General features: G+C 39.5%; 3 protein-coding genes across 3 annotated transcripts; all 3 read left to right on the top strand.

Annotated features, from left to right (window-relative positions):
* The first annotated feature begins 7,925 nt into the window (after positions 1 to 7,925).
* Positions 7,926 to 14,189, top strand: LOC103713870 (serine/threonine-protein phosphatase 7). The gene is made up of 5 exons (XM_008800918.4): positions 7,926 to 8,596; positions 10,025 to 10,519; positions 11,677 to 11,823; positions 13,242 to 13,349; positions 13,831 to 14,189. The coding sequence occupies exons 1-5, from the start codon at positions 7,997 to 7,999 to the stop codon at positions 13,942 to 13,944; spliced, it is 1,464 nt and encodes a 487-aa protein (XP_008799140.1). The 5' UTR covers positions 7,926 to 7,996; the 3' UTR covers positions 13,945 to 14,189.
* Positions 14,190 to 17,106: 2,917 nt separating this feature from the next.
* Positions 17,107 to 17,853, top strand: LOC103713871 (calvin cycle protein CP12-3, chloroplastic). The gene has a single exon (XM_008800919.4). The coding sequence runs from the start codon at positions 17,222 to 17,224 to the stop codon at positions 17,651 to 17,653; it is 432 nt and encodes a 143-aa protein (XP_008799141.1). The 5' UTR covers positions 17,107 to 17,221; the 3' UTR covers positions 17,654 to 17,853.
* Positions 17,854 to 20,837: 2,984 nt separating this feature from the next.
* LOC103713889 (vacuolar iron transporter homolog 2-like) lies at positions 20,838 to 21,614 on the top strand. The gene has a single exon (XM_008800941.2). The coding sequence runs from the start codon at positions 20,838 to 20,840 to the stop codon at positions 21,612 to 21,614; it is 777 nt and encodes a 258-aa protein (XP_008799163.2).
* Positions 21,615 to 22,819: the final 1,205 nt, after the last annotated feature.

Below are 22,819 nucleotides of genomic sequence, written 5' to 3'. Positions count from 1 at the left end.
AAAATAAGTTTTATAAATAATTTTAAATATTCAAGGATCAAAAATATTGCCGTTATTGATAAAGGTAGAATGCCATCTCAGAGGACCTCTAATTAATACCAACATAATAAAAAAAAAGCTATGTGAATCATATCCAAGTTTGAAAAACATGTAATTGCTCTATTATTAGTTGAACATTTTTTTTCCAGTTAAGAAAGTTGACTACAATATCACACCATTATCATATTAGGCCACCTGTAGATTTTTTTTTTTTGTTTTTTGCTTGTACTACAATCAAAATGTGATTCCTTTATATTATTAAACTAAGTAAGGGAATAATTGAGTGGTTTGAATGCTGCCCAAAGAACAAAGTTGGCCAGAAAGCTTAATTAAAAGGAGTGTCCTCGTATCAGCCTTGGGTTGTCCATCAACTCCTCCCATCCTTCCTTCCCATACTAAGAACACTTTGCTGAGTTGGTAGACCTGGCAGGCTAGCTAGCAGAACTGTGCTCTCTAAACTTTCCTGTTGCCCCTCGCGTGTCCACCTCCATGGCCGCTCGTCTCCGAGGGTTAGGTCGATGGCTCGAGAACTGTGACATGCGTGACCCATACGCTCGCATTGGTTTTTCCACAGCCTTCATTTTTTTCTTGTCCAACATTAGCAAGTCCCCCGGAAACTTGCCTTGAACTCGGCCTTCTTGTCTCGAGACAGCTAGCTCGCCTATCATGGAGCTTGCATGCTTTTAAAGGTCACACGTGGTTTCCACACGTATGGGAGGAGTTCGGCGATGAGGAGAAATTATATCCTATGCTATGCGCATGGTGGACGCGGATAATGACAACCGCTTGTTTCTATAGCATCATATCGGGTTTAGCGTTTGATCATGAATGAGGTCCATAGGAATGAGTGGCTGTGATTTGCATGTGTGCATGGCCATATGGTGCACACTGTATAGGATATAATTTCTTCCTATAATTTATCTAATTATATGTAGCTAGTATATAATTTCTTTAATTACATGTAGCTCGATCACAATGCAATGAGACCTAGGTTGATGGTGGTTTCTGAGGTTGATGCTGTAAGGACTTGTGCGGGCGTATGTTTAGTTCTATATTAGTTATTCGTTGGGTAAATTTTGGATACTTATATAGAATCAAGGAACTCAAATAATACCTTCCGTCTAGCCATTTTGGGCGAGATCCTGAGGTGTTACAAATGGTATCAGAGCGGACCCGACCCATAATCTATGTGGACTAGGGGACATTGTAGTACAGATCCATTGGGGCAGATCATGACCCGATGTGGTGTTTATGATTAGATTTGAATGGATCTAAATCCTTAGTCTGACGAGGACTTGAACGGAGGGAGTATGTGAGGATCCGTGCGGGCGTTTGTTTAGTCTCACATCGGTTATTCGCTGGCTAGATCTTTGGTACTTATACAGGATTAAGAAATCCAAATAATATTTTCTGACTAGTCATTTGGGTGAGGTCCTACATTATTACACACACTCATATGATACCATTATTTTAACCCCTTGCTTTGTAATTCAACCAGTTGCCTGATGAAAGATTACCATTTACAACTTTAGCAACAGCCAAAAGATTTATGATAAAGTTATACTCCGACAGGATTTGATGGCTGCGCCCACCACCCTCTTTCTCCAACCAATCCTCTTGGCGGACACATTTGAAATTGCACTAATGGACTACTAACCTCTCTATAGTCTATGAAATTGATTAGTCTGAAAAAATGTGTTCCATTCCATCCATTCAAAAAAGAAATTGATTAGTCTGAATTGTTAGTGATGACTTCAAAAAATGTCCAAATTTATTTCCAGCTAGAGCAGATAAATGAAACACTTGAGTTCAAGTTTCTTTCAAACTGGAATCATCGGTTTCATTCAGATTGCTTAATTCTTCATAAAACTCTTCATGAAACATCATAGCTTTGCAGAAGAGAAGAAAACCTTGTATCACATTCTTCTATCTATGATCTTAAAGATTGGGTTATCACATTTCTTAAAAAGATATTTGGATGTTACAATACTCAAAAAAAAAAAGTTGTTGATTTCGTGTCTATGATGTCACATAGGAATCAAAATAATTTGTAATATTTAAGCCAAGCTCAGTAGATGAGACTTATAGGTTATCTTAGATTGTTGCTGTGGAGATGGTGCTGCTGATGTGCTCTCAAACTCTCAATCATGACAAAAGTGAGCTCTGAATCCATTCTTTGATACTTTACAAGTAGGCTAGTTGGCATAAATGCTTGGAGAATGGAAGGAAGACTGAATTGCAGCAAATTTCTTTACTCTCTAACGCTTGTAGTAATTAATCTTTTCCTCTTTTTCGGTACAAGTGAAGAGGTAAGCCTCAGAAAAAAAGAAGAAAAAAAATCCAAGGAAAGAACAAGCATGACTGTCTATATACAAAATAGTTGAAAACAGAGATGGAAGTATAGTCTTGGCAATGTAAACCTTATTATCAACAACACCTTGATTTGCCGACGAGTTCAAAGCTTGATTTTTATTTTCCTGAAAACATGTGTGATTTAGCAAATTATCAGTACCGTCTCTATAAGAAGGGAATTATGTTCAGGATTGGTAGTTAACTTATTCATGATTTTTATAACATAAGATTGATGAAAAATAAGTCAAGCTAGTTTAGCAAACTAAATAATGCTCGAATAACTACAATCACTTATGATTTTGGGCAAGGATCGAACTCAGGACCTCTTCTCTGATACCATGTTGAAATCACCATTTGTCCCAAAAACTTAAGTTGATAGGATGAGGTAGATTTATTTATATATTTTATATTATCTCAGGTACATCACAAAAATATTTGAACATGGATACAAGTGATTTCCCTTCTCTCTCTCTCTCTCTCTCTCTCTCTCTCTCTCTCTCTCTCTCTCTCTCGCACACGCAAAAAAAACTCTCTATTTGGAATAGGTTTCTGGTTCAAAACTTTGGACAGGTGTTTTCCTCTAGCATTTGAAATTGGGGCAACTTGGTATAATTTTAGAGATCATCCAATAATCTGTATCAGCCTATATTATTTTTTTTATTAACAAAATTTTATTAAAGTGATTTTACGGATTGCATGATAACTTATATCAGTCAGTATTATTTTTTTATTAATATACTTCTATATCGTAATTCTTAAAATTATGCTAATAAAAGTCTTCGAACAACAAGAAAGCCAATACACTCTTCGCTATCATATATTGTTTGGAAAGTTTTATATTTAGAACAATTCAAAGCTAGGCGACACCTTGTCAGCGCCAGGAACGAGTCGGCTGTCACGGTATGTTGCTGCTTATTATATGCAGATAAAAATTTGTCTCAGCTTTTTAGATTATATCAGCTTGAGCTCATACATTGTTACAAAATCTCTCTGCTTTGGATAACATGGATTACTCTAATGCCATTCTCTAAAGCTGCTTTGGCTGTCCCTTTCCTCTTCTTCTCATCCAGTTGGACGGCTATTGTTTACATGGCCTGCGACACAGTCGTTAACATCCATTTTTTTCTAATGTTACACCACCTAATTAAGGAAAAGTAACGTTACACCACAAAGTACACCGACCAAGAACCATAGATGCCCATGATTTCCGGGCACCTACTCCACTACGTGTCGAACAATTTGTTTATTAGTTAGATTAGATGCGTGCATCAGCTGGACTGGGCTGGCCATAGACAGTTTTGGACTAAGTATGGTATGTCTTTTATATATATATATATATATATATATATATATATATATATATATATATATATATATATATATATATATATATATATATATATATATATAAAAGATCGCAAGCGTGGTATGCCGTATTAGTTTAAATTGGACGATATAAGACATACCATACCTATTTAGTACCGAAATTCAGTATGATAGAAAAAATCTTATATTCTGTACTAATACTATACTAGTATGGCGCTGGTACAGAATTCGGTATCGAGACAGCAAATCTTGATGTGGAGCCTCCATATATTAAGAGAACTTGCTCTGGTTCCTACACATAGGTTTTTCTTTTTCTTATACTAAACACATGCAATACATTAGAGACGAAGTGTGATGCATAGCTGTGATACGTGGATTCAGAATTATTTCAATTTTTTGTCAAATGATGGAGACGTGCTGCATTTGATCATTAAGCTTCTCTTGTTTTCCGGACAAAGTATGCATGGATGGATGCCATGGTAAAAGAGCAAATCTTAGTAATTGCAATATGAGCCAAGTATTTTTGGGTCTGTGATGGATTGTTTTAACTTTAATGAATTATAAATTGTACCTTGAGTTGCTATATCCATCTTGGATTGAACTCTGAGATGCGTGCGCAGCTTCGATCAACCGAGATGGCTCTGATTTGGACAGAGATTAGCGAGAGATCTTCTGGAGAGAGAGCTCTTAATGCGTGTATTAGAGAAGGGGTCTGACAGGCTATTTATAGCCCTCTTCAGGGACCAAACGCCGTGATTAGTTACACCTGTGAAGAATCACCCCCCATCAAGGCAACCTTTCACTGCCGTGCAATTACCTTAATGCCCTTGTGATTATCAGGATTTACGAAATTCAAGGGACACTTGTCAAATGTGGGTTTTAATTAAACGGGATCAAGGTTTAATTAAAACGAAATCCAACCGTCTGTTCTTGTTGGACTCGAGTTCATTAACCTATACCATTAGCTACTTGTTGGATTGAGAAGCAATCCCATCTTTTGGGCTCCCCCCATAAACAAATTTCTTTAAGTAACTTGAAAAGGGACATCCTTCACCTAATCCATCCTCCGAACCTCATGGGTCGCGAGATGTAGACCTCCTTATTCCACATGATTATGTTGTTGTTGCATACCAACAGCTTGGCATGTATGTGTTTGGAAGTATATTCGTGAAATGACTGCTTTGTAGATTTCTAGTATTTTTTTTATAGTGGATGCCCTGTTATCCTCTCATTCTTCTATTTATTCTACATAAAAATATGACATGCGGACAAGAGACCTATTCACCTCTAACTATTAAAAAGAAAAATAGGATATGGGAGCTTCCTGAGACACAAGTGTTGGAGAGTTTTGGCTTTCATAGGATCTGGATTGATTGAGTATTGGGGTGTATTCAGGAGCCTAAGTTTTCCATCTTCGTCAACGATACGCCATCATCTTTCTTCGAGTCCACCATGGAGATTCGTCTGGAATGTCCTTTATCTTCGTGCTTGTTCATTATTTATTTTAATGCTTTGTCTCGTGCTTTGCAGGCTGCGTGTGCAAATCGAGAATCAGAGGCCTATGTTCCAGCCCCAAATGCTCGACCCATCTCTCATTTACTTTTTGTTGATGATTAACTTCTTTTGGCCAGGGCGCGGGTTGCTGATATATCGGTTCTTAGTAGTGTGTTGGTGGACTACTGTACAACGTCTGGGCAAAGCGTGAACTTTCTGAAGTCAGCTATCTATTTCAACTCTAGCACGAAGCGCAGAGTCAGACGAGAGATCCAAGAGATATTGCAGATGCCATAGTAGGAGGAGACCTTGAGCTACCTGGGCATTCCCATCTCAGTCAATAGGCTGCGGGTGGCTGAGTGCTCTGGTATGGTGTAGCGAGTCCAGAGTAGGTTGGAGGGATGGAGGGTGGCCTCTCTCTCTCCATGATGTGCATATCGACACTAGTCAGATCGGTGCAGGGCTTTATGCCAGTCTATCTCATGACAAATGCTGTGGTGCCAAAGACAGTCCTATTGAGGATCGAGCAGTTGCTTCGAAGCTTCCTATGGGGTTACATAAAGGGGGCCACAGGATGCACTTGGTAGCTTGGTAGAGTGACTGCCTTCCTCTCAGTGAGGGTGGTCTTAGGGTGCAGTCTCTTCTAAAGAGGTGTGGGGCTTTAATTGCTCGTCATGTGGTCCAATTTATGCTAGAGCCACAAAAGTTCTGGAGTCAGGTGATGGCAGCCAGATACGACCGAGTGGGCACCAGATGCTCTTTCTTGTGGCGAGAGATCAAGAGATACCTGCTCATCGCTTCGAAAAACACCAAGTGGCTGATAGGTGATGGGCGGAGCATCGATGTGGCTGGAGATCCGTGAATGGATGCCTTCCCCCTGAGGCTTTGGCCGACTACGGTTGATGCTATAGCAGCAGAGGGTCTGCGGGTGTGCGACCTCCTTATCCCAGGAGGGGTTGATTGGGACGAGGCCAGGCTACGACAGTTGTTCGAAAAGCATCTTGCTGAGAAGGTCCGGTCCCTCTCGGTCCTGGTCTGTGCGGGACTGGATATCCGGGTGTGGAGCATCTCGTGCAGGACTAGTGTTGAGGTGGGGAATCTCTTCCGAGTCATCCGGCAGGAGCAAGAGCCAGGGCCGGACTACGCTTGGATCTGGTGGTTTGGGCTTCACCCGAGGATAGCGCTCTTCTTATGGAAGGTGATTTGGGAATGCCTTTCGACGAGATCGATGCTTAGCATACGTGGTTTGAGGATTCTCCCTAAGTACGAGAGGTGTGGAGTCGATGAGACGGTGGACCACGTATTATGCCAGTGTGCATGAACGAGGATAACCTGACAGTGGGTAGGGACTCCACTGGAGGCCAGGAGTTAGAGGGTGTAGTTCTTACAAGCGATTTGCCGATGGTCGGGCAGCCCATAGATATGCTAGGAGGCCGTTAGTGCGACTTGCACAGCATACCGGATTTGACTGGCAAGAAATGCTCATACTTTTGGTGAGCTCAAGATGTCTCCAAGATTTGTGGCAGAGTATGCCCGGGCGTAGGCGGCGGAGATCAGTCACCCTACCTTTTCTGACGGACCCTTGATAGCTCGAGATATCTGGGTCTCCCACTCTGCTCAGGCAGCCTCCCATTTGGTGTTCTTTACCTGGAAGCCCCTACTCCCAAGCTTCCTCAAAGTCAACTTTGACGGGTTTGTTTTGGACGGAGGCACGAGGGGAGGTACGGGGTTTGTCATCCAAGACCTAAACTCCAGGGTGGTGGCAGCGGGCCGCTGCCAGTTATTCGTCATTTCGGTCTCCGAGGTGGAGTTGAGGGCAGCCTGGGCGAGGCTTCGACATGCGCAACGAGTGCTACAGGCTAGCTTGGTTATCTTAGAAGGTGACTCGGCCACGATGATCAGTTGAATCCAAGAGGGTTCGAGGGGTGTGGGCTTGGACCACCCTTTGCTCCGAGACATCTGGATGATGGCAAGGGATAGTGGGTTTTTCAAGCCAAGCATGATTTCAGAGAGGCCAACAGTGCTGCGGATTGGGTGGCCGCTTATGTGGCTAGTCATTCTGGGAGCACCTTATGGGCTGGTGAGAGGGAGTTGTCTCGGGCACTCCGTAGTCTTTTGTTTTCTAATTTTATTGGGTGTATTCGTACATGTACTATATGAAAAGCCCGCAAAAGTTTTTTTAAAAAAAAGAAAAATAGAAATTTTTACAAACCCTTGTAGACTTTTCATTTCAAACCATCCATGTTTCTATCCTCTCTAACTTTTGCTACCTTAAGAAATTCTAACCATAAATGAAGCACCTTTGTTGCTTCACCTACCTATGTTCACCATTTATTTTGCTTTATAAAATATATGTCCATCATTTCTCATATTTCTCAATAATTTTTTTCTCCTTTTTTTTCTACAATATAGCTTTTTTTCTTTTTTCTTTTTGTATTGATTGCCATACACAATTCTTGAATAAATATATCAGCTCGCATGACTCATCAACAAATCTTAAAAATAACTAGGTAATGTAAATGAGACTTTCTATGACTCGGATCCACTATGATGAAATCTATCTTTAGATCTCTAGCTCGAAGTCCACTAATATCTTTGTGTGCCGCGATGGTTACATCTCTCAGGGATCAAAAGAAATTTCTAATCTTGACGTCAATCTCTTAACCACTTGACCCGGCAGCACCATAAATTTTTATTTTTCTTGATTAAAAAAATTTGTTGCTGGGGAAATAACATAAATTTCTATTGATTGATTTTAATTTTAATTAACCAAGGCGATTGCCGCATGCATCTGCCCTGGATCTTCCCAAGATTCAAACACGAAACCCTAGTTTTCTTTTCATCAGCTCCATATCTTCTGACACGAACTCCCAATCCCTCCTCTCCATCTCCCCCGCCTCCAAACCCCCTCCCTACCCCGTCCATGTCCGCGAAGGAAATTTCGAATCCCGATCTCTCGTCCTCGGCAACCGAAGCCACGACCCCATCTCCTGCCTCCACCCCGGAGATCGCCCTCTCCTGGCCTTCCGATGGAATCCTGACCGTCGAGTGGATCCGGGCCCTCACCGCCGCCCTCGACTGGGCCTCCCGCCACCTCCCGCCCTCCGGTCTCCCCTCCGTCCTCCCCTTCCCCGTCTTCCACCGCCTCGTACTCGCCGCCTCCAACCTCCTCCACAAGGAGCGCAACTGCGTAACCGTCGACGTCGGCGACGAACCCTGCAGCGTCGTCGTTGTCGGCGACGTTCATGGTCAGCTTCATGATGTGATCTTCTTGCTGGAGGATGCTGGATTTCCCTCGGAAGATCGCTTCTTTGTGTTTAATGGAGACTATGTGGATCGGGGTGCCTGGGGCTTGGAGACTTTCGTCCTCTTGCTGGCTTGGAAGGTCTTCTCTTTGCTTCTTTCTCTCCTTGCTCTTTGTAGATACCTCCAAACATTGAATTTTGCTTCCAAAGATCGAAGTTTTGACGTCTCGTTCTCTCCTCCTGTTCAGTTTGAAAAAACTAGTGATTTTAAGGTGATTTACTTGTTGGAAATGTTTACTTAGTATGCTTGGATGGACACCGATCTGAAAAATATGTCAGGAGGGTTGATTTGAGTCTGTGCTCGAAATTTCTTTTAAATGGGTTTTACTTCTTTGCTTCAAAGAAAAGGTTTTAATTTGTAGGCGGCTGAACTATATGTAAACTGACGTTCATACTCAAGACGACACCAAAAAGATCGCTCTCGAGTGCTCTTCATATAATATACTAGATCTTGGCAAGTTGTAGAATCTGAACCTTAAGAGCTAGAAATGTTCGTGCTATCCTTGATAACTCAAACACAACCTCTAAGACATAAAAAGCTTAGTGCTGAGTGAGCCAGGTGTTGACAAGCTAAAGCATTGAATATCTTTCCCTGTTTCAGACCCTGAAGTATGTGAACTGTGAATCCAAGATCTTTCACCCAAATGGCTTCTTATTACCTAATATTTGGAATCTGAAATTAGCAAAATTTAGGGCACACTAGATCCAGCAATGCAGCAAAACATGCACTAGTCCTAAACACTGTGAACTCCAATTTGCATAACCGAAACTCTGTGAGCAAACTTCAATTAACCAATCGGCCACAAATTTTGTTAAGCAACTTTTAAAACTGTCTAAATTGATCATGACATAAGAACCTATCTGATAATATCTGTGGCACTTGAAACTAGAACTAGATAGGTATTTCCAGCTGTTTTTGAAGAAATATGTTGGAAATGTCACTTTTTGGATTCAAAACCAGAACCTCTCCACAAAGCATACAATGAGAAGAGGTGTTCAAACTATTAGAACCAAGCCCAATGGCTTAATTAATACTCCAGTTCTCTGCATTTAAATCTTAAACTCCATTCATTATATTGATGAAACAACTCAGAAGTGCAAGAATGGCATGACAATTTTTTTGTATGAGTCCAAGTGAGCAATAGTAAGCATGCACATCGGAAGGTGGGTGTTTTTATTGTGTTCGTGTGTGTGTGCATGTTTGTTGATTGCGGGGCCAGGTGGGGGTGGGAGTGCATTTGAGCTCAGACATCAGCCTAAAAGTTAAGGTAGCTAATTTTTTCTATATGGAATATATTCGTATACACACGTGCTCGCACACACATATAACTCTCTACTCAGTTGGATTAATATTATCCAACGTAGTTCACGACCTTACACATATGCAATGGGTAATTATACACTATGTTTTCATTTATATTATCAATTTGTACATCATTAAGAATAGTTATTACCTGTTACTAGTTAGCTTTGTACTGTACATTGACATGTTTCTTCCTGACTTCTAGATTTTTTTACCACATCGAGTATTTCTCCTCCGTGGTAATCACGAATCCAAGTACTGCACATCTGTTTATGGATTTGAGAAAGAGGTAATGGTTAAATATGGAGATCAAGGCCAACAAGTCTATCGAAAGTGTTTAAGATGTTTTGAAGGTCTTCCTTTGGCATCCATTATAGCAGGATGTGTATATACTGCTCATGGAGGACTTTTTCGCAGCATGAATATTGCTTCATCAAAGAGATCAAAAGGAAAAAAGGGCCGTAAGATAGTCACCAATGTTAACACAAACTTGCTAAAGCTTGGTTCCTTGGAGGAGTTACAAAATGCAAGGCGAACAGTTCTTGATCCTCCATGGGAGGGTTCGAACTTGATACCTGGTGATGTACTGTGGTCTGATCCTTCACTAAAGCCAGGGATTTCTCCAAATGAAGAGAGAGGAATTGGTTTGTTATGGGGACCTGATTGCACTGAAGAGTTCCTTAAAAAATATAATCTAAAGGTTTGCATTACCTTTTTCAGATATGTTTTGTTTTCCTTTCTTTACGATCATGTGCATCTTATGATATATTTGGGGATTCCCCCCAATTTTTATTAGATGATGAATCACAAACTTTAAATGAGTTTTACATTGATTTTTGACACAAATATTCTCAATGATAGAGTAAAACTTTTCATTTGACAGCATATGTTATATAGTGTTTTTGTCTTCTTCTTTTTTTGTTTTGGGGGGGTGGGGGGTGGGGGCGGGTTGTAATATGCCACCTTGTCTGTTATCAATCTTAGATCCTCATATGTTACGAAGCACATAACCTGCAGTGAAATTTCAAAGTTAGAAGCTGTCTGCTTTTGTTAATTTCTATTGCTTTGTGCTTCAAGAAGTTTGCTTGGAGTAGCATCTCATATTTGCTTGCAAAATTCTTCTTTGATCCTAGTAAGTCTTTATTAGTTCAGGATATGCATATTAACATTGATATTGGGGCAGAAGTGAGGCCAAAAATGACTTGTCCTAAGCTTGTGGGAGTGATTGGTGCCTGCAGTGCACGTGGGAGCATATATGAAAAATTCACATCAATTGTATCTCATATAATATGTGAGGGGGTGTGGCTTGATCTTGGAATATTTATATGCGTTCTTGCCTGAAATGCTATCATCTTTGCATTATTGCAACCAGCGAAAGCTTTCCTTTTGAGTTACACCAAGTAGTTAACCATGTGGACACATTTCTGCAAACATCAGATTGTTATGTCTTATCATTAAATGAAACACAAGTATAGACTACATAAACTGAGGCAACCTTGTATTTTGATACCCTTACCTAGTTAAAGTACAATTGTATTTTAATTCTAGTTCCCTATGGGAATAATTAGAATAGAGCCCAAAAACTTCTTCAGATATGTTTCTATCTTTTCATATTCTTTTTTTTCTTAAAATAATAATCTACCAATGATATAAGGTTGAGACATTGTTTTCATTAATTAGAAAAATGCCAACAACTATGATCAGATTTCTCTTGGAAAAATTATCGTCAGGATTTTTGTTATGGTTGGATTGCTTCTTTGGTTTTGCATCATCCCATATTTTGGAGTTTTAATTTATAAAGATATGTTATATTTGCAAGTGGAATTTTCTGAGATCTTGTCTGTTTTGGAACTATAGTTGATTATCAGGTCACATGAAGGCCCTGATGCAAGGGATAAACGGCATGATCTTACTGCAATGAATGATGGCTATACAATAGATCATACAGTGGAATCAGGAAAGCTTATTACCCTTTTTAGTGCTCCTGACTACCCCCAATTTCAGGTTTCTTTTTACCCTTTACATTTAATTAATCTTTTATTTAAACACTTAAACATGTAATGCGAAGGATTATCTTCTAGACTTTGTAACTTACCATGCTTGTCCCTACAGCTGTTATTAAATTATCGCTTCCCCCCTCCCCCAAGGGCACCCCAGCACACACGTGCGCGCGTGCGCAAAAAGAGAGAGAAAAAGAAAAAAGGAAGGTCTTATTGACTCTTTTTTCAATTAGGGTCGTCTGGTCTAATCCTTTTTTGAGAAAGTTCTGTAGTGACTCATTTATAGACTAGGCAACAGACAGACATGTTACAGAATTCTTTGCACTTGCTTTAAGAACACTGATCTGCTTATTGCCATGTCCATGGAGATGACTGCCTATAAAGAGAACCCATGCATAAATAATTAAACTTGCATCAACAATATCCATACTCTAGCAATTGTGTTATGATTTTCTAATGTTGAGTTTATCTGTCGACTTTCTGTTTCTGGTGAGGAATTAATGGTGACATAGTGTATTACTTTTTTTCGATAATTGGAACTTCACTAAAACCCACTTCATTTTTGTATGTATACCTTTGCGTTAGCCCTATGTAATGTTGTTTGAGTTATAGCCTCTTATCCACTCATTTATGCGGAGACTTACATTAAATGGGTACAGAAGGCCTCACACATGCCCGCTTCATCCCCAAATAATAACTGGCAAATCCCAGACATGTAGATCAAATAAGTTAGGCTTTTGATGATTTCTTTGTGCTGCCACATTCGAGATTTTCTCCTTCCCTGTGGAGGAGCCAGCTTTAACTACGACTATGTTCCCAGGGATGCAGTGTCTTAATTATTGTATAATTCAATGCCAATATTCAACCTCTAATAACAAGGAAACTTGTCAGCCACGCTCAATCATCTTCATCAAATCCAATTCCTTGATATTGTGGAAGATTAGCTAGTGTCTATAATTAATCTGTACTAATATATATTTTTCATTCCTAGTCAAATATATTTTGTTGTTTTATTATTTTATTTGTTAAACTTGAATTATTGTCAAAAGATATCTTAATACAATTTAAACAGGATTTTAACACCATGAGCTGCAGAAATGCTGTAGTTCTTTCTGTGGTGATCTTTTATTGCTACGGAGTAGTTTATAATTAATACTTGCCTTCAGTAATGCATCTTTTACTACTTTCATGACCTTCTATATCTATATACCTAACATCTGAACTATTGATTTCATCTTGGTGTTGTGAAATCCAACTCTGCAGCATCTGTTAACTAAACTCATCAACAGAAACCACCTTTCTTTTTTAATGTAAGAGCATATGATCTGCATGAGACACTTGATTATAATCCTCAGTGTCGACCTCTTGTGATATATATTTCTTATGGTTTCTGAAATGTGCTATATATCATCACTAATGCAGGCTACGGAAGAACGATTCAACAATCGTGGTGCATATATTGTGCTACAAGCACCCGATTTTACTTCTCCTGAATTCCATACTTTTGAAGCCATAAAACCGAGGCCACAGGTAAATCACTGCTTCTTTCAAGGTCAGTACGTAATCCAGTGAAAAACAGAATATTAGGTTTTCATTTTTTTTTTGTAGTGCTTCTAGTTTGTTCTATGTATTGCATTTATTTGGGGATTTATTATACTAACAGGAGGGTATTTGTTACCTAACTACAAGATAAAAGCATTTACTTTGTTTTTATTCATCATAGCTCCATATTGTTGGCTGAAATTCTATGCTCTCATCATAAAAGCAGTGAGTTGTGCCGAACTTGATTCTTTAGGGATGAAAAACAACATAGGGAAGCCTTGCTTGGTAAAACTTCTGTTTGTCTAATGCTATTGTCAAATAAATTTTTGCGGGCTGTAGCAAGAGAAAATTGTTTCATTCTTGTGTGATTTCTCATTTCGAAACCAATGTACTACATCCCTTCTTTTACTCCACCTTGCATATAATTTGTTTTCCTTCAAGAAGTTTAAAACAATGGGATGTTATGCAGGCAAATGCCTACTATGACTTTGAAGAAGTGATCGATTCTGATGAAGAGTTGGATTTGCAATCCATGGACCATGGCTCCGCTCTTGAGGGCATAACTGCTATTCAGACGGAGTAGTTATCTTGTGATACTGATGTGCTTTATTTATTTATTTACTTTCTTGTGTGTTATGAAGTTTACTGCTGCAAAAGTTTTTAATGTCATCTCCAAGTGTAGAAGATAGATCGATATGTTAATGTATGTTGTATAATCTCTTGGGAAGATTTATACAACCGGAGCCCTAGCATTTTTTGTTGTAAGTACAAGATTCCCATTTATTCCATACAATGTTAAATAACATTTTTTCATTTTTGTTTTTAAAATCCTGTTTATTCCTATATGATTCTACATTATTGACTGCATACAGGTTGAGGATGCTCAAACTATAACTGACCCACTACAATAACAGCAATCAAGTGCCGATTTTTCTCATAGATGACCTACAATGATCTGTTGTTGGCCGTCATGGATCGGAATCAGACCCCTTTTTTGTCTCTCTGAATATTTTGGAGCGACTATCTTTATGGACTGGTAATCTGCTTTGTCTTTTTCTAATGACTCCATCTGCGTTCCATTATCTTGTCTGATTTCATGACCCATTTTTTAATAAAAAAGAAATCTAGAACCTGGAAACCTTGGGACACCAAGCACTTTTGCAAGCTGAAGCCTCATTTAGAGCACCATTTTGGTCGAGTCAAGAACCTGGCATGACTTAGAAGTTGAGTTTGCAAGTGGATAGACCATTTCCATTCTGACCTGAAACCAATATGATATAACCTGGCGTGATCCATGCAAAGTCATTTAAGTCAGGCTTATATATATTTTTCTAAAAAAATTGACCGCTTCTGAATCTGAATTTGATATGAATTATATGAGGCCTGATAATCAAGTAGACCTGAGACTAGGACTCCAGTCTATTCAAATTTAAGTTGGTTGACTAATCTTATGGAGAGTAAGTTGTTGATAATACTAACGTGTTATAAATGTGTATATCTAGGATACAGTCCGCTACTACAAAGCTATTCATGCTTTTTAATGATTTGTATTCTGCATAGGCTATTCTTTTTAACCTTATTTCTTTTGAAAAAGTGAAGAACTTACAGATGGTAATAATATAAGTCTTCTACCTGATCCAATCCAACAATGGAAATGAGTCGGGCTTAGATTGATTTTGGACTCCATTATTGAGGTTGCACCGGTTCTGGATTTTCTCTTTTTTTTTTGCTCTTTTAGAGGTTGGAAAAGTGATCCAAATCATAAACTCGGCGAGTCCATTAAAGTTTTCGAAGTTATCTTATGAAAGTATTTTGTGATTGAATAACCTTCGCTTGATGTTATTGTCTGATTTTATTTGTGTTTCTTAATATTTTCTAGAACTTTGACTTTTTTTTATATATATTTTGTGGATTATTTAAAAATATTTTTAGTAATCAAAATATTTTATAAAAAAGCTTTACCATTTCCTTCTATTCCATCAGTGCAGCAGTAATTGGTGGGTTGGTACATGGACCCGCTATCATCCTAGTGCTCTTAGCAAATAGATGAGTGGTTTGGGAAGCAGCACTGTGTTTTATTAATCTTATATTTTGTAAAACAGAAATATGCAAGTTAAAAAAAAAATAAACTTAATAAAATAGTTATAAATAACAAATTGTTCTTGTGGGTTATGGTGCAGCCCTTAATCTTTTCCTGTTTGTCTTGTTGCCTAAATCACAAAAATAAACCACTAGGTTTATTGTTTTCCCAACAATTGCAACCTTGCAAACAAGTTCTTGTAATCTCCATTAAAAATTTAAATGATTAAGATAAGAAATGATTGAAGATATATGGGGAAGATGATTGGACCTTAGCTCCACATGGCTGTCCTCCTTGATTAATTCCCAGCTTCCTTAGGTAAATCTGCATCCACTAGTCAACTTAATCTCATCACCATTTCCCTTTCTTTTTCAATATCTTCTTGCCTGGGTTTCCAAGAGCAATAGCAGCCATGAATTGGCCACAAGCAGCTTGTCGTTTTTGGTACATCGTTTCTTGAGGGTGTTAAGGTTTATGTGCTACCTCGACAACATAATAATGCAACCTTCTTTTATTATATTCGTCATGAAATCAGATGGATTCAATGAGTGGCGTGCATCCCGTAAATTATAAACTATCAATTGTTAATTGGTTTTCTACCTCATAACATGATGCCGGAGGAGCTCGCCGGAGGCAAGATGAGCTGCCTCTTTTTTTTTTTTTTTAAGGTCTCTGAGCCACTGTTCTTCTTGAATCGGAATGGTGATACTAGACTCAGGATGTTACTATGCATCCCAACCATGGCCTCAAAAGAAACATCCATGCCGTGTGGCACTTGGCAAAAGCTCTGCACAACTAGAATGTTGTCTCATTTCTTTCTTTTTTCTTTTTTCAACTTTTGGTACGGAGGTTTGGCCTCAAACAATTTTTCTTAAATTTAATGTAAATATACATTTTTATACTGCAAACTGTGTGCTACATGGAAAAATAAACTCACTTCATAAAAATGAATAGAATTTAAGCTCCATATCTGATTTAGCTCTACTTTAAACATACCTAAAACTAAAAAATTAATTTTATTCTTATAATAAAAATTAAATCATCAAGAAATCCAATACACTTTCTCTCTCTCTCTCTAAAATTGAATGTACTGGAGAAAAAAAAAAAAAGTAGCCACCAAGATGGTAGCACTGATGGAACGGGTGTTGGCTTCCATTGGGATGGTCCAGGTTCAAAACGCGCAGGTGTCGATTAAATTTAGAAACCGAAAGCCTCATACTTGGATGCTGCCAGTGAGAGCGCTACTGGTCTGCTGGTATCGAGAGGGCGCTGGAGTGACGTACTCACATATGGATGATGAGTCCAATAAGAGGAGCCCACGAGTCGGAGAGGGTATGCGGAAACTTGCAGCCTGCATCGAGCATTTTCTGGTAGAAGGGGGGCCTAGTGAAGGCTACTACGCGGGTGAGGTTCGTCTCTCCCCCCTCCCCTCCTATTTTTCACCTAAAAAAGAAAAAAAAAGAAAAAAGGGGTATCGCATGAAACGGCGACATCTCCAAAATCTATCGACACCACCACACGCAATCTTAGGAAATTGAGATATGTATTTAGTTTAAGATGAGTAAAAATTCCGGTATCTATTATTATAATGACATGACCCCCAGGTGAAGTTACGAGTCTCTCCTCCGCTCTCTGGATAACTCCAGAGTCCAAACAAAGCCCACGAAAGAACAAGAAAGAAAGAGGGGAAGGGGATTGCGATAGCGACTCCCCCCTCGAGAAAAATAAATACCTTCCGCTCTTCCTCTGGGGTTTGTTTGCCCGGATCTCGATCCAATCAATGGCGTCCTCGTCCTCTCTCTCGCTCTCCTCGCTCCCCCTTCCTTCTTCGAGCGGCCTCCGATCGCGATCCCATCGAGATCCGGTGGCGGCGATCGTCTCGATTCCGGCGAGTCGGTGGTGGCAGGGGAGGAGGGGATCGGCGGTGGCGGTGGCGGCGTCGGCGGCGAGGAAGAAATACAAGGGGACGGTGATGCGGGAGGAGAAGCTGGCGGGGATGATAGAGAGGAAGGTGGAGGAGGCGAAGGCGGCGTGCGAGGGGGAGGAGGGGAAGGGTTCGGATGGGTGCAAGGTGGCGTGGGACGAGGTGGAGGAGGTCAGCCAGGCCATGGCCCACCTCCGCCGCCGGCTGGCGGAGAGCGATCGGGACCCCCTCGAGTCCTTCTGCCAGGACAACCCGGAGACCGACGAGTGCCGCGTCTACGAGGACTGATCATGATCAGATCAGATCTCTTCCATCGATCGCCTCCTCCTCCTCCATCCATCCCCTACCGTCCGTCTATAAAACGAAATTAATGATCTCTGTTTCTTCTTATTGTATGTTATCTTTGACAAGAAGCTGATCTATAAATATTAGCAGTTGGTTTGCCGATTTTTTGGCGTGTTAACTCTCTTTAGATGATTAATATCAATAATTTCGTACATGATTAAGCTATAATTATGCGAAGGCGGTGATGGAAAGGGGCGAGAAAGGGGGCTTCTCACTTTAATTCATAAAAATTAGATTATTTATTTATTTGTTTATTAAATTAAAATAATTATTTATTTAGATCGAGATGAAATGATGGATAGGGTTTGCCAATCTAGGAAGAGAAAAACTTTGTATTTTTTATATATTTTTTATTTTATTTATTTACATTTTTTTTTGTTTTGGAGTGGAATTAGATTATTGCCTCGATTGCTAAATGATGCTACTTCCTAGTTTTGAGAAGCAGCAGAGTCCTTTAATGGTTCTAGCCAAGGTTAGCAACCTTGATTACAATAAAAGTCTAGAATGCAGCCAGGCTTGGTATTGTCTCTCTTTTTTCCCAGAAAGAGCTCTCTGGCTTTAATAACAACAAGAGGAGAGCTGAAAATAGGTTCAGCATTAGAAGACTAGGATTGCAAGTCTTGAGTTCAACTACTAGTGTGGAATCTCTGAATCATATTCTTTGCCCATAGCATTAGATCTTTGGTTGTGATGCCAATGAAGATATACTTGTATTATAATTTCTTTGCTCCCTTTCATTGAATCTTGTCATCGTCGTCGATTTGGGCATGTGGACTCCGATAAATCAGCCAATTTCTTGCTCAGCATCATGTAATTGTTGCGAAGCCAATTCGGTGGATTAAGGAGCTGATGATTTTTTTGGTTGGTGCATTGTGGAGATGATGATTGATATTAGGTTATGCTGCAATGCATGGAAGTATTGGCGTTGCTTGCGGATATTAGTGTGATCCATGGTGGATGATAGAATGCTAAGTTGCCAAGCCAAAGAACTTTTTGTGACGGATTTTCCTTCACATTTTATCATTATTTATTATGCTTCAGATTAATATAAGATTGATTGATTAATCTAGCTCTCACTTGGTACACAAAATCTCTATTGTCAAATCTTCAATTCCAGCTTGAATCCTAAACATGTACTCATGTAGCATGTGGGTTGGAGTCATAGCGTCTATGAAGGATTTTTGAAAGGATTTATAAGAAAAAAAAAGGGAAAAATACATCAAGCTGGAACTCCTATGCCTAATGAAAGGATTTTTCAATATAATTTAGAACACCAAACGTCTTACGTCTCCCGAGGTATGGAATTAAACATCATTTAGGATCAGTTAACTACCTAAACTGGCCTGGACTTGATTATAAGCACCAAAACATAATAAAATGTTGACATTTTATGATTTGCAATATTAACAGGCGTTTTAAATCCTCTAATTCCTTTCTCAATGTATTCTCCTTATTTTTCAAGAAAAGAACTCATCTCTGCTGTTTAACTTGTTATGATGCAATATGAGGTTCCATCACCTCCATTGTTCACCATGGCCACCTGCTTACACATCCGCACTTGGCATCCCTTCTCTCTCTCTCTCTCATATCTTTCTTCCAAACACTTCATGCATGCTCCTATCTTTCATAGTGACCAAAAAGTAGTATGTCTATTTTAAAGTTACATAGCAGCAAAAAAGTTCAAAAAAAAAAAAAAAACCCTAGCAGCCAAAAAGGTTTTAGTAATTAATAAGAAAATCATAGTTATTCATGCTTCCTCAATCATGAGCTTTATGTGTTGAATACTAGTAGTTAGAGCTATTTATGTGTGAATATAGCATTTTACTTCATTGAGCTATTTATCCCACTCCTGTATGTCCCAGTGATTGAAGCCTCTATTGTGGATGTGATATATGCATGCAGTTGGTGTGTCACACCCTCTGTAATTAGACCTTCCACCTATGAAACACCGCAGCAGGAGTAAAGGGACTAAATATTATACATAATATGGACAAAACAGCAACAACAACTCCTATGCCATTGCTTTCACTCTTGACACAAGAAAACTTCAGTCTCTCAGCACCTTTCATAACCAGATCAGACGAAAAAATCACTAGTACTAATAATTACTTTATGTCCCCTTAGGTAGCTTATGCCACAATCTTATCGATCTATCATTGAGAAATCTCAAGCATGAATGCTATGTTTTATCTTTGATAGGTTATGTTATAATTTCATCATTTTTTTTTATTATAGAATAATATTGGAAATACCATCAACTGTTTCAAAAGTAATGCTATATAGAGTGCCTACTTAGTACATAGGAAAGGATTGGTGTGATACACAGAAATGGTTGTATGGAGCTGCCATGTCAGCATTTGATGGGCTTAAGAATTTTTTGGTGCACACTTATGGGTATCCCAAGATATTTTTTATTATTCTACAAAAGTAATAAAATAATCTGTTAAAATATTCATAGAAAAAGAGAAAAACAAGAGAAAAAAGAAAGAAAAAAATGATTTTATTTCTCTGCCCTGTTACATTCGATACATCTCGAAAGTTATATATATATAAATTTTATATAAAAAAATAATATATCATGATATATAATCATGCTAAAAAAAATATTATAGATAATATAAGTTGTTATATAATTTTTAAAATTACGCTGATAATAATTATTTATTTTGGATGGTCTTTCGGTCTGTCATTCTCTTTTTGTCTGATAATATATATGGGGTCCTCGGGACTACTCTTTCTCGGACTCCACTCATAATTGAAGAAGGTAACAAAATCTTTGGCAGCTGAAATGCTCCGCTGCTTTCTTGGAATTCATCTACTCTTTTGGAACCGCACGCGAAAACTACTAAGCACTCGGCCAACTCTCTATCGAGCAGCTGAAATGCTTTAAATTTCTCGACCCAGGAATTATCAAATCTCTAACAAAATCTCAACCATCATTTATGCAAACATATATAGAAGAACCGACGCAGAGAGTAATATATTTAGCCATCACTTGAGCCAAAAAGAAGAGAAAAAAGGGGGAAAAGAACAAAGATCAATTTAACTTCAGTTTGTCTTTGTGCTGTCCTAAAAGTATATGGCATGGGGAGTGTGATCCACCACAGAATGCCACACTCCCAACTCCATGGAAGCAGAGCTTGCCAAGGCATGCTTTGAGCATAAGCTCTCGGTGCCTGATGAAACTCATGGCGGCGACGAGAAGGGAGCACGAGCGCAGCGAGCTCAGTGGCTCCGAGCTGCAATCTTAGGGGCCAGTGATGGCCTACTGTCCACAGCTTCTCTCATGCTTGGAGTTGGATCAGCCAAGGAAGATCGCTGGTCTATGATCATCTCTGGGGTCGCCGGCGCCGTCGCTGGTGCATTCAGCATGGCCGTCGGCGAGTTCGTGTCGGTGTCGATGCAAAGGGACATGGAAATGGAAGGAAGAAAAACGAAGACAGTCGAGCAGCCTACGATAACTTCAGTTACTAAAAACTTCATTCCACCACCGCCACCGCCACCGCCACCGTCGCCGGCCATACTAGCAGCTGCATCACCGTCGCTGGGGAGGTCGCCAATGATGAGAGCAATTGCAGCAGCTGGAAACAAGGAAGCAGTAGGCAAAGATGATGGTGGAGAGTCGCTGCCAAACCCGGCCAAGGCGGCGGCGGCGTCCGGGGTTGCGTTCATGGCTGGTTCGCTGGTGCCGCTCCTGTCGAGCGCTTTCATCAGCCATTATTCGACAAGGGTTTTGGTGCTTGTTATCGCGACATCGGTTGCTCTGGCCGGGTCTGGAGGACTAGGGGCTTATCTGGGTGGGTCTCAGGTGAGGTCGTCGGCGACGAGGGTGCTGATCGGAGGGTGGCTCTCAATGGGGGTCACGTATTTGTTGCTTAAGCCCCTAGACAAAGATGACGGATAGATGATTTAGGTGCATGCCTTCTTCTCGCTCGGTAATACTACTATATATATATATATATATATATATATACACACACACACAAATATATGATGAAATGGTACGTGACAAGGAAAAAAAAAAAGAAGAAAATGTTGGGATCGTCATTCTACGTCCTTCTTTAGCTTAAATTAGTATGTCATGTATTATTACAAGTTGATGTATCCAGTCTTCTCTTCCTCCATTTTAATTGTACACTTTTGATTCAAGGGAACAGAGGAAGAGGACTAGATCATGCTTGCATGAATACGGGCTATACGAGCAATAAGGTAGGTGGTTCTTTCTATTGATGTTCTTTCGAGTTTAGAGTCAGATTACTCATGCTTGAAGTTGCCCTAGCTAAGAATAAAGCGTATCAGAAAAAGGCTGGACGACGCAAATTTTGGTACATCTAATTTTAAATTGAGAGTTAGCCCAATAAGCAAGGTAGATGTAGATGTAGCCTCATTTTCATTCTCTCTTGTAAGCAGGATGCAATCAGAGAAGCAAACCCATCAAAGTTGGACATATCAATAAATATATATATAGACAACTACAAGTAAAGATGGAAGTCCTTACATACTCTCTTCGTTTAAGTCCTGATATTTTAATTAGACTAAGGGTCCAAGTCGATTCAAATCTAATTGCAAGCACCATGATCTGTTCCTAGCTGGTCTCAATAGACACGTACTGCAATGTATCCACTCTGATACCATTTGTAATAACCTAAGATCTTATCTAAAAGGTATTACTTAGATTTCTGGGTGCTATATAAATATCCAAAATCTATTCTTTACATAGCTGATGTGAGATTAAACACATGTTTGCATGAGTCCACATGAGTCCTCACGACTGGCATTCTGCTTGCATGTAGTAATGCAGATTTTCCATTTAAATGTAGAAGTGCTAACCGTGGTGCAGAGAAGGCATTTCTGCGATCCTTAACTGAATGGAAGAGCAAAGACACTTTATTCATTCAAATGATGGCACCTAAGAACAAAATATGGCAAAGCCAGAAAAGGAAATAAAAAAAATAAATTACCACAGTGATACAAGTCAAGCCCTGCTTTCTGAAACAGAGAACATCTTGGACGCTACGTGCTGAGAGCAAGGCTATTGTAGACAAACAACACCATCACAACCTGGTTCCCAACATATCTACAAGAACCTATACTAATCTATGAAGCATC

This window comes from Phoenix dactylifera, chromosome 11 (assembly GCF_009389715.1).
Source record: "Phoenix dactylifera cultivar Barhee BC4 chromosome 11, palm_55x_up_171113_PBpolish2nd_filt_p, whole genome shotgun sequence".
Lineage (NCBI taxonomy): Eukaryota > Viridiplantae > Streptophyta > Magnoliopsida > Arecales > Arecaceae > Phoenix > Phoenix dactylifera.
This window is presented reverse-complemented; position numbering and strand designations above follow the sequence as displayed.